Source organism: Adiantum capillus-veneris, chromosome 3 (assembly GCF_014529385.1).
Source record: "Adiantum capillus-veneris isolate H3 chromosome 3, ASM1452938v2, whole genome shotgun sequence".
NCBI lineage: Eukaryota > Viridiplantae > Streptophyta > Polypodiopsida > Polypodiales > Pteridaceae > Adiantum > Adiantum capillus-veneris.
In genome coordinates this window covers 166,673,849-166,685,797 of record NC_140933.1, presented here as the reverse complement: position 1 = coordinate 166,685,797, position 11,949 = coordinate 166,673,849, and the positions used below count along the sequence as shown (strand labels likewise).

General features: G+C 41.3%; 1 protein-coding gene across 2 annotated transcripts; it reads left to right on the top strand.

Moving 5' to 3' along the window:
* Nucleotides 1–4,993: 4,993 nt before the first annotated feature.
* On the top strand, nucleotides 4,994–7,957 carry LOC147462127 (uncharacterized). 2 transcript variants are annotated; one of them, XM_086509557.1, is made up of 4 exons: nucleotides 4,994–5,398; nucleotides 5,571–5,801; nucleotides 6,959–7,022; nucleotides 7,457–7,957. In XM_086509557.1, exons 2-4 carry the CDS (start codon nucleotides 5,584–5,586, stop codon nucleotides 7,724–7,726), a joined length of 552 nt encoding a protein of 183 aa, XP_086365683.1. In that variant the 5' UTR covers nucleotides 4,994–5,398; nucleotides 5,571–5,583; the 3' UTR covers nucleotides 7,727–7,957. The 2 variants fall into 2 exon arrangements, with proteins under 2 accessions (XP_086365683.1, XP_086365682.1); XM_086509556.1 differs by having other exon boundaries at nucleotides 4,994–5,401.
* The last annotated feature ends 3,992 nt before the right edge of the window (nucleotides 7,958–11,949 follow it).

Genomic DNA, 11,949 nt, shown 5'->3' with positions numbered 1-11,949 from the left:
CAACAAGAGGAGATTATGCGGCAAGTGCATGAGTTAATTGAGAAGGGCATGGTTAGGCCTAGCTCATCTCCATTTTGCTCACCTGTGCTATTAGTGCAAAAGAAAGACGGCACATATCGTATGTGTGTCGACTATAGAGCACTAAATAGGATCACTATCAAGAATAGGTTTCCCGTTCCACGGGTAGAAGACCTATTTGATAAGCTACAAGGATCGACCTACTTCAGTAGGATTGACCTAAAAAGTGGCTATCATCAAATAAGGATAGTTGATCAAGACATTGTAAAGACCGCATTTCGTACTACATTTGGTCTTTACGAATACATTGTCATGCCTTTTGGCTTGACTAATGCACCAGCCACATTTAACCGCTTGATGGAGAAGCTGTTCAGACCTCATCGAACCTTCACTGGAGTGTTCTTTGATGATATTATCATCTACTCTAATTCATTAGAGGAACACAAGCAACACCTCCAGGTAATATTTCAAGTTTTAAGAGAGAATAAACTTTATGTTAATCGAAAGAAAAGTGAATTTTTCTTGCAAGAGATTCAATATTTAGGTCACATTATCTCTCAAGATGGAATCCAAATGGATCCATCCAAGTTAGAGGTAATAAAAGGATGGCCTAAACCAAGGAATCTTCATGAACTAAGAAGCTTTATAGGTATGTGTGCATACTATAGACGCTTCATAGAAAAGTTCTCACAAATTGCGGGACCATTACATGACCTAACAAAGAAAAATGTTAGGTATACGTGGTCTGCTAAGGAGAACAATGCTTTCGAAAAGCTTATCTCTCAACCTGTGCTTACACTACCGGATCTCTCAAAACCATTTGAGGTCCAATGTGATGCTTGTGGTGATTGCCTTGGGGCTGTTTTGCTCCAAGAAGGGCACGCCATAGGCTATGAGAGTCGAAGGCTCGACCCTGTTGAGCAAGCTCTAGGCATATACGAAAAAGAACTCCTTGCAGTTCTACATGCCTTAGACTCATGGAAGCACTATTTATTGGGGACTCCTTTCATTCTGCGAACGGATCACCAAAGTCTTAAGTACTTCATGACGCAGACCAAGCTCTCCGACAAACAAATGAGGTGGGCAAATTTCCTTTCGCAATTTCATTTTCATATTGCTCACATTGCTGGCAAGCATAATCAAGTAGTCGATGCACTCTCAAGACGACCGAGAGTGAATGTGGTTTCCATAGCAACTCACAATGATCTATCTTCAATGATAGATGAGTATGCTATTGATCCCGATTTTAGAGATGTGATTTCAGCCCTTGCATTAGGGAAGAAAGAAGAACCATTTACTTTACAAGATGGTTATCTTCTCTATGGCAATAGACTATGCGTTACTAACTCACTACGTGAGAAAGTAATGTATGAATCTCATGCTCCCCCATATGCGGGGCATAGAGGGATTCAGTCTACCCTAAAGGGAATTGAAACATATTTCTATTGGCCTACCATGAAAGTGAACATACATGAGTATGTTTCCAAATGTGTGGTATGTCAAAAGACAAAATTTGATAGAGGGAAGCAACTTGGATTGCTTCAACCCTTGCCAATCCCTAATTCACCGTGGGAGAGCATATCCATGGATTTTATCTTTGGATTGCCTAAGTCTATCCATGGGAATACGGGAATATGGACGATAGTAGACAGGTTCAGTAAACAAGCTCATTTTATACCTGTCAAAAAGACTATCAAAGCCCATCAAATGGCAACCCTCTTCATTTCACAAATTTTCAAGTACCATGGCTTGCCAATGTCCATAGTGTCGGATAGAGATCCTAGAATGACCAGTAATTTCTGGAAGGGTCTCTTTGAGAATTTAGGAACAAGGCTAAACTTCTCTTCGGCCTATCATCCACAAACTGATGGCCAAAGTGAAATAGCTAACCTAACTATTCTCGATCTACTAAAAGCCTATGTAACGGAAGTAGATCAAAGATCCCAATGGGAGAAGTACTTACCCTTAGTAGAGTATGCTTACAATAACACTGTACATACTTCTACAGGAAAAGCACCTTTCGAGGTAATTGAGGGAAGATCAAAAAGTCCCTTGCTACTTAAGGTACATGGGAAGATCTTCGCTGCAGATGAGTATAGCCGAGACCTACAAGAATCTTTCCAAAAGATTAAGGATGCTATCTCTATCTCACAGCAAAGGCAAAAGGCTGCTGCTGACAAGCACAGAAGAGCCCAAGCCTTTAAAGAAAACGATTGGGTCTTGTTAAAGTTTCCCAAGGCTCGATTAAGGCACACGACGGGCAAGAATCCTACGGGCCACCAAAAGTACTATGCTAAACTAGCAAAAAGGTACTATGGTCCCTTCCAGATTCTTAGGCCAATCAATGAGATGGCCTATCAACTTAAGTTGCCCAATCATTGGCTCATACACAATGCTTTTCATGTGAGCCTCTTGAAGCCTTACAAAGGAGAGCCACCTCAAGAACCAACTATTGAAGACCCACCGGAGATCGAGGACCACGAGGAGGTGCTGCAGCCCGAGTCCATTCTTCGACATGAAGACAAGGTATTAAGAGGCGGTAAGACTATCCGACGATATCTTATTAAGTTTAAGAATTATCCTTTTGAAGATGCTAGATGGATGCAAGGCATACAATTAAAGGATAACCTAAACCTTGTCAATGCTTACAATGCTTCCCAAGAGTAAGCAAATGTACAGAATGTTAAAAATGAACAAAAATTTTTGTCTTATAAGACTCTCTTTTTCTTTATTTGTGCACAAAAATGAAGTAGTATGCATGCTTAGATCAAGTTTGCGGAGACGACGTCTCCCGAACACCAAGTAGAGCTTGTCACTCTACTATGGAAGACTGATAGGACTAATGTGCAGACATGCTTGCGGCAGCCTCAGGCTCTCAAGCGCCAAATGGACTAGTCATCCATTATGGAATGATGTCGTAGGGTAACATAGGGATCCTCTACCCGCTAAGAAAAGGACTCATGCATATGCTTTATCTTCTCTACACCATAGTCGAGGACGACTATGATTTCAAGAGAGAGGTAATGTCATAATAATCAATATCTAATTCTCCTAAATGATTTTCTCATATTAAACTGATCATTTAATGTGGGGAAGTGCCAAGGGAGAAAAAGCTAGAATATTGGTTAAGTTAGCAGACCGGCCACAGTAGGGATCCAAAGGAGGGAAAATAGGGATCCAAAGGGGGGGCCATCTGCAAAAGAGCCATGTGAAACAACGGGCTAAAAAGACCCTAAGGTTCAGCCCATTAAGACTTCCAAAATGCTAAGGTTCCAAAATTCAAAGGTTGTGTCCAAAGGTCAACCTTAGGGAAAATTGGATGCTTAGTGTGTGCCCAAAAAGTCTTTCTACATCCCTACATGGGAGGGGGCGAGCCCCAAAGCTAGGGGATGAGAGAGAAAGCCACACACACACACACAGGCTCCCTTTACACAAAGGGAATGAGGGACACATGTCAGCTCCCTAGGCCAGATGCCCACAAGGTATGCCCAATTCCTATTGGAAGACCCTTGAAGTGGACCAATGAGAATTAGGCTAGAGTAAATCTAGTTTAATTAATTTAAAAACATTTAATAAAAGAAACCAATAAGAATTAAGTGTCCTAGAAGACTATTGGGCAGTCTCCCAAGGGGTCCAATGAGCATTCAGGAGCCCCATGGCTTGCCTGATTCCTATTGGCCAGGAGGCAAAGGGGTCCAATGAGAGTTTAGTTTAATTATTTAATTATCTAAAGCTCTCACAAAAGGGGAAAGGGGGACACATGTCAGAAGGCTATCACTTATGCTGCTTAATCCCTATTGGCTTGACCTGGGGAGGTCCAATGAGGCAAAAGCCAGACTAACTTAGCAGCTAGGGCTCGCCCAAGAGAGAGAGGGGGCTGATTTTTGCTTGGCATTGACACTCACACTCTCACACTTGACCATGTGTGAAGGGAAAATACTCTATCTCCTCCCAAGCTTTAATGGAGAGCTCATCACCTACTCCAAGCTTGTGAGATAGAAGCCTACATCAACACTCTCTTGGCATGTGGATGCAAATCCAACCAAGAGCCAAGCTTCAATGCATGCTCATCTTCTCTACCAAGCTAATTACTAAGCTAAGCTATGCTAATATGAGTGATTATGTGAGGAGATGTACTTCTTTCTCGTAAGATACTTCTTTTTCCTCTCAATCTACTCTCATACCCTGCTAGCTCTCACCATCTTCGAAGGTGTGTGAGGTCTTGGGTCTGAGAACGGGGATAATTCAAGTTGTGTTTGATTAAGTGTTTTGCTTGGTGTATGAAGCTTCCATCTTCATTGCACTAGCTAGTCTTGAAGGAACACAAAGAATTGTATTGTACAATGTCTCTCTTGATGGGAGAAACCATAATACAAAGCCTTTTGGAGGGGGGACCGGCTCCATGCAAATCCGGTCCTCAACTGTTGTCAATAGCTTAATTGCTCTCTCTTTTGAAAGTATTGTCGATGCTATCTAACTAGGTGTTATGCTTTTTGTTGCTCTCTCCACCCAAGCACTCTTGTAATTCTCATTAGGAATTTATTCTAATGAAATGCCCACTATGTTCATGCTAATTTCCGCTACAAATAAGATTTTAGGCCATTAAATGTTACATATGGTCTTGTCACAACGATGGTGCTTCTAAAACTGGAATCAGTGATGGCCTTTGCTCCATATGTAAAACTCATGCTGAGGACTGTAAGCACTAATGTTATTTTAGGTGGCAAACATGGAAGCATGTTATTCCCAAATTCTTCATTCTACTAGGCTCAGTCTTGGGGCCATCCTTAACCCCTACCTGTGTAGTTTTTTGATTCCACTTTCGTTAAAAAAAAAAAAACCTTCTGTGGAAACATGGCCACAAATTATAGTCAATGCTGGTCCCAACATAATCACATTTTTCAAACTCCAAAATTGGGCGGAAATTGCCACATAATCTATAAAAGAAATAAGGGCCGATTCTTTTAAATGGAGCAAAGCCTTTTGTCATTATCTGCCTCTCCCTCTTCCTCGCACATTCTGAATGGTCATTTGCGCAGAAGAGAGCTTGCAGGCACCGCCACAATTTGTAGGCTTTTGCGTGGTCTCACAGACGTAGAGATCAACCGTCTTTTGGGCGCTCTGAGAACTATTTGGGTTTCCGTCCGCATTCACCCACAATCTGTCTGTGAACTTTGGCAAGCACAGCGCATGCAAATTCAAATTTTGGATTCTCTTGTACACGCTTTGCAAGCTGTCTTGCGTTCTCTCTCCGATGACCTTTTGAGCTGGGATTTTGTGCGTGTATTAAATGAAAATCAGAACATTCCGATGTAGGCGTCCTCTGTGCCAGCGTGCATGCGGTTGATTCGACTCTGCAGATCTGGCGTCCTCCTTTCTGGTGGTAAAGTCGTCTTTTTCCATATCATTTGCGATCTTGTATCTTCAGAGCATCTAATAGCATGCAATATAAATTTTAGCTTTGTTGTGGTTTGTGCTTTTAATCTTCCTCTGAGGTGTGCCTTTGGCATTTTTTCTGTGTGGTTTGACATCACATGTTCACTGTTATTCAGATTTAGTCTGGAAATGTGCACGAAGAACATGGCTGCTTGTCAATCCTTCCTGGGGCTGAAGATTGTTCCTCATATTATAGAAGAAATAAACGATAAAAGCAAGACCATCTCTCGACCATGCAAAGATCTCAAAAAGGAGGACGTGGCCCTGCTGATGCCTCAACACCCAGTTCTCGGTTCCAACAGTAGATGTGCACAATCTCCCTCCAGACCGCTCAGACGGCTGAGACCGTATGTTTCCCTTTGTCTAATTAAAGTTCTCGTTTTGGATTATAAACCAGGGCTTGTGCCCATTTTACATTGCTTTATTACAAGCTATGGTTACTGCATCGGGTGTGGGTTTGCTTGCCATACAATATGTCCAGACAATATGCTGAGACCTACAAATTAGTCAGTCTTGCGTGAGGGATTAAACCTTCTTATGTCAGTTTGCTTAGGTTTCATTGGGTTACTGCTTAGGTTAATCAGTCTTACAAGCTATGGTTACTGCATCGGGTGTGGGTTTGCTTGCCATGCATAAAACTGGATGTCCAGACAATATGCTGAGACCTTTTATGCATGCAAATTAATCGGTCTTGCGTGAGGGATTAAATTTTCTTATGTCAGTTTGTTTAGGTTTCATTATTTGGCTTGTCTCCTTTGTTCTTAAAACAGACATTTATTAGTTTTTCACAGGTCTCCTCATTTCATTATTTACACAGACTCAAGCCAGCTTTTTGCCTTTGCAGACACTTGTCAAAAACTTAGCTCTGATCTCTCTGTTTTCGCCAAAATTTCTTTGGTCATTTTAAGTAACAGAATATTCTTTCTGTGTTCCCTTCCATGTCTATGCATGCACTTCACAAGAGTACATATGGTTATGTGTAATGCATACATATGCATTTTTATAATCAAATACATACTACATATGTGCAGTCACACACATACACATGGCTACATTTATGCACATTGCCTCTAATGTATATATGTGTACAAATGTGTATTTCATTTACATAGGTGTACGTGGTTGTGTGTTGTGCTCAAGGTACATCTGTGCCTGTGGATTCACTGGTTATGCATATATGGGTACTATAGGTATATTGATGTGTGATTCATACCTTATTTACATATGTAGAGAATGCATTGCATTCTCTACATACATACGAGTATGCATGCTTTAGAAGTTATGTTCGCTTATGCATTCTTGCATGCGTACAATGCAGGCATGCATGTGTGTGTCTGTATATGTATATTTATCTATGCGTGTAAGGTTGCTTGCATGGTGGGTATCTTTATCCCAATTATGTACAAGCACATTCTCCAGCTCCTTTGGTTTTGGATTTGTAAGCACAGTAACTGGTGTTTAATCACTCTCTATCATTGCTCTTAATTAATCATCATCTTTGCAGGACCACATCTCTTCCTCCGGAGAGGGAAGCGGGAGTTGAGATATTGGAAATACTTCTTAGTAAGGTGTGTTGCAAGTAAGCTTATTTATAGAAAGGGCTGAACGTTCGCCTTGAGATATTGGAAATACTTCTTAGTAAGGTGTGTTGCAAGTAAGCGTATTTATAGCAAGGGCTGAACGTTCACCTTGAGCTTCAAGCATGCACATTGTCTCCATAGCTTGTGTATAATGTCCTGATTATACCATGTTTGTCTTTTTTTTCTGCGTGTCAAAGGGCTAAATGTTCATCTTGCATTAAGCATGTACATTGTCTGTCCAAATGCTTTCATTGTGCAAGTATTAACTCACTTCTTCTAGTTTCCTCCAGTAATTCATTGGAAATTTTGCTTTCTTAATTTTGATGTGCTTAATGTACTATGTATGCAACAAAGCTGCCTTTCAACAATGGTGCTCACAGCCGCTCTCTTAAATGACTTGTTTTAACCAATTTGTCTTACAGGCCAATTCAGGAAGTTTAACCTCACATTATATCGGGTCGCCCCCATGCCGTGCAGGCAACCCTTTGATACATGATGCACATTTTTGTCAGAAAAGAGCTTCGCCATCACCCATTGCCATTCCTCGCAATCCTTCTTCATTATATAGAGGCAGCAATTGTGTAAAGAGCTCGTCTAGCTCATCGTCTCGTGGAGCGAAGGCATGTGTACGTATTGAGGGTTTTATACCATCGAAAGGCGAGTCACATCAAGGAATACCAACTTTTGCCTGATTTTTGATAGCATTGAATTGCATGAGTATGTTTTATGATGTACAAAATTTTTGTAAGATCGTGGTTGGTAGGACCTATAGTGGTGCTGTTACTTCCCTCTGTATATGATGCATCAAGCCAGGTTAAGACATGTTGTAAGACTGTCCTTTACTGGTTTTAAAACCTTCATTGCTGTATAGCCTCTGAATTGTAGCCATGTATTTGTAATGTACTGATAGTGCCCTTTCCAGAGCTGAAAGTTTTGAATACTTGCAGAAACTTTTGTTGTTTTGTTCGCTTGCAAGCTCTTCTCTGCTAATTCTACTCCTTATCTAAGAAGATTTTGTGTGTGCGCGTGCTCGCGTGTGCATGTGCATGTGCATGAGTATGCAGTGTAGTTGACTACATTTGTGCGCATATGCACATGCATGTGTGCTTGTGGGTGCACACATGCATGTGCACCGCTATCTTGCTTATTGTTGATGTGTTATATTTGAGTAGGCAAGATAGGCATATTGTTCATAGGCATATAAAAGGAGGATCCTTTGACCACCCCAAAGATGAAAATTTGCCTTTTGAGAGGCAGCATGTAGTAGGGAAGAACATGTGAGACACTCTGTATGGTTTCCATTGCTTAGAGGGCTCCCCCATTAGATCCTCGAAAGGGTGTTTGTAGAGGGCCCTCTAGAATGTATGTTGGTGTCCCGTGAACTTTACTTTTGTGGCACCCGCATACAAAGAAAAAGGGTAAATTGGTGGTGATTGCTAAATTTCAGGTAAGGTGCCTAAACCGCCCCCACATTAAAAGATCACTCTTCAGGAGGGCTACAAAAGGCCAAAAAGTGTATAATAACTTATTATACCCCTTCTCCTAAAAACTCGTTAATTTGTGTACAAGATTCCCAAGAAATCTTCCAACCTTAAAGCGATTCACCATCATGCTCTCTGCATAGGTCTCCACCTCTTCATCGCCCCCTTGTCCTCTTGCCCTCTTGCTTGAAGTTGCACTTGCCATCTCCTTCTCTCACGACCATGCCTTCCCCTTCTCTCAAGACCACCTCTTCATTGCTCCTTCCTCCCTTGCATTGTCTGCCATCCACTTCTCTCTCTAGAGCCACACAATGAAGACCCTTGTACAATCTCTCTCTTCCCAATAAATAGTGCTTCCATGTGTCTAGGGCATGTAGAACAACTAATAGCTTTTTCTCATAAATGCTTAAGACACGTTCATCTGTACTGAGCCTTCGGCTCTCGTATGTTATGGCATGCCCTTATTGAAGCAAGATTGCTCCAAGGCAATCACCACAAGCATCACATTGGACTTCAAATGGCTTTGAGAGATCCGGAAGCATGAGGACTGGTTGGGAGGTAAGCTTCTTTTTGAATTTGTCAAAAGCATTTTTTTTCTTAGCAGTCCATAAATACTTAACGTTCTTCTTTGTAAAGTCATGTAATGGTCTTGCTATTGGAGAGAATTTTGCTATGAAGCGTCTATAGTATGCACACATACCAACAAAGCTTCTTAGCCCATGTAGATTCCTTGGATTATGCCATAATTTTATTACCTCTAACTTCAATGGATCCATCCAGATACCATCTTGAGAGATAATATGACCTAAGTATTGAATCTCTTGGAGAAAAAATTCGCTTTAGTTTGGTTGAGAAAAAGCTTGTTCTCACTCAATGCTTGAAAAATAACTTGGAGATGTTGCTTATGTTCCTCCAAGGACTTGAAGTAGATGATGATATCATCAAAGAGCACTCCAGTGAATTTGTGGTAGGGTCTAATATTTTCTCTATTAATCGATTGAACGTGGCTGGTGCAGTAGTCAAACCAAAAGGCATGACTAGATATTCATAAAGACCAAGTGTTGGGCGAAATGTGGTCTTTAGGATGTCTTCATCGACTATCCTTATTTGATACTTTACGGGCCAATCCTATTGAAGTAGGTGGAGCCTTGTAGCTTATCAAGCAGATCTTCTCTCGAGGTACAGAAAGTTTAATTTTGATAGTGATATGGTTTAGTGCTCGATAGTCTTCACACATATGGTATGTATCATCTTTAGTTTTCACTAAAAGGACTGGAGAACAAAAGGGAGAGGATTTAGGCCTCACCATCCCTTTGTCAACCAATTCTTGTACTTTGCCTCATGATCTCCTCTTGTTGAGCTTGAGAAACTCGATAAGGAGGCTTGTTAGGTGGTGAGCTTCTTGGAAGGAGCTCAATGCAATGTTGGAATTAGGGTTGCAGGAAAACACACATAGCTTGGAGAAGACAAAGGAAGCTCAAGGCACACAATGGAGAGTTTATTACTTAGTGTGTAATGGAAAGATTGATAGCCATGGAGCGATGGGCGTATATACAATGCACGGGGAAAAAACCTCCTAAAGAGGGAAAAAATGCCCCGGCGGTCCTAGTGTGTTCACACACATCACTACCACATGTATATGGTAACAAATACCCCCTGCAGTGATGCGGTGAACGAGAGTTGGCACGTGAGGCAAGGGAAGTGTCATGCCCTGCGGACATGATCAAGCCACAAAGGGGAGTAAGCCCAAAGCTTTGTGAAAAGCTTTGAACTTCTCACAAAACAATGCCTTTGTGAAAAGATCTACAAGGTTGTCGTGTGTAAGCACATAAGCCAAGCTAATCTCTCTTGCTGAGAGCCTCTCCCTGACATAGTGGTAATGCACCTCAATGTGCTTTGTGCGAGCACGAAAAATTGGGTTCCTTGCAACTGCCAATGGGCTCTGACTGTCAGTGCAGATAGTGTTGGCAGTGTCCTGTTCAACACCCAAATCAACCATAAGGCGTCTGACCCATACACACTCAACCATAGCTGTGAAGACTGCTATGTACTCAGCCTCACAACTCGAAATGGCCACAATAGGTTTCTTCTTGCTCAACCATGATATACATGAAATGCTAAGCATGAAACAAAAACCACTTGTGGACACTCACGTGTCAAAACAACCAGCACAATCTGAGAAGCATGTAAGTATGGCGGCAATGATCCCCCCTCGGGATAAAACAAGCCAAGATGCAAAGTGCCACTCAAGTAGCGAAAAAAATTCTTGACTGCCTGTCAATGCTTAGATCCTGGGCTATGTATAAATCTGCTGACTTGTGAGTGCAAAGTGAATATCCGGCCTCATGTTACATACATAAATGAGGCAGCCAACAACAGTTTGGTAAAGAGTGACATCAGCAGGATCACCAACATCATGTAGACACCTATTTCCATGGGAGTTGCAATAGGTTTGCAATCCTCAAGTCTAAACTTACATAGCAACATCTCTATGTAACTTTTTTGACACAAGCCAATACCACCATCACATTGCTTAAATTGTATGACCAAGTAATGATGCAGTAGCCCCACATCTTTCATCTTGAAAGTAGCATTCAAATCAATCTTAAATTCAACAATATGTACCTCATTGGGACCAGTGAGTAGCAAATCATCCACATAAAGAACAACAATGAGAAGTACATCACCCTCACGCTTTACATACAATGTGCTTTCTGTTGGACTGTTACAAAAGCCTCGTTTGATCAAATGAGTGTCAGCCTTCTCATACCAAGCATGAGGAGATTGCTTCAACCCATACAAAGCTTTGTTACATTTGCACACCTTATCCTCTTGTCCTTTCTTGACAAATCCACGAGGTTGTGTTACATAAACTTCCTCAAATATGTCACCATTTAAGAAAGCAGTAACAATGTCTGATTGATGAGTTGCCAATGCACATAAAAAATGCACAATAGTCATACAACAAGTGGGAGCAAAAGTCTCTTCATAATCTATGCCTTTTTGCTGTGCATAACCCTTTGCAACAAGCCTTATGGCGATCAACCTCACCATTCGGCTTGCGTTTCAACTTGTAAGTCCACTTTGTACCAATGGCCTTTTTAGCCAGGAGGAAAATCACATAACGTCCATATGTCATTTTCTATAAGTGCATCATATTCTGATTGCATGGCAGCCATCCAATTTTTTTAATTATGTGCTTCATCAAAAGACAAAGGTTCCTGAACATCATGTAAGCTAGACACAGCCAAAGAATAACAATCTAATGCATAAGATGCATGGCAAGAGCTTGAACGAGTACAACTAGACAAAGGTGCATTCAATTACTGTCACGAAATGTACGCTCCAGCCATTTTGGCATACCTCTAGCCTGCTTATTTTTAGCCCTTTCCTCATCAAGTACATCTACATTAGTAATAAGCTGATCTATAAAA

Excerpts from the sequence above, each read along its gene's own strand:
- LOC147462127 (XM_086509557.1), top strand. The coding sequence starts at position 5,584 with ATGTGCACGAAGAACATGGCTGCTTGTCAATCCTTCCTGGGGCTGAAG. Across the intron at positions 5,802-6,958 it reads CCGCTCAGACGGCTGAGACC|GACCACATCTCTTCCTCCGG; the intron begins GTATGTTTCCCT and ends TCATCTTTGCAG. Across the intron at positions 7,023-7,456 it reads TGGAAATACTTCTTAGTAAG|GCCAATTCAGGAAGTTTAAC; the intron begins GTGTGTTGCAAG and ends TTTGTCTTACAG.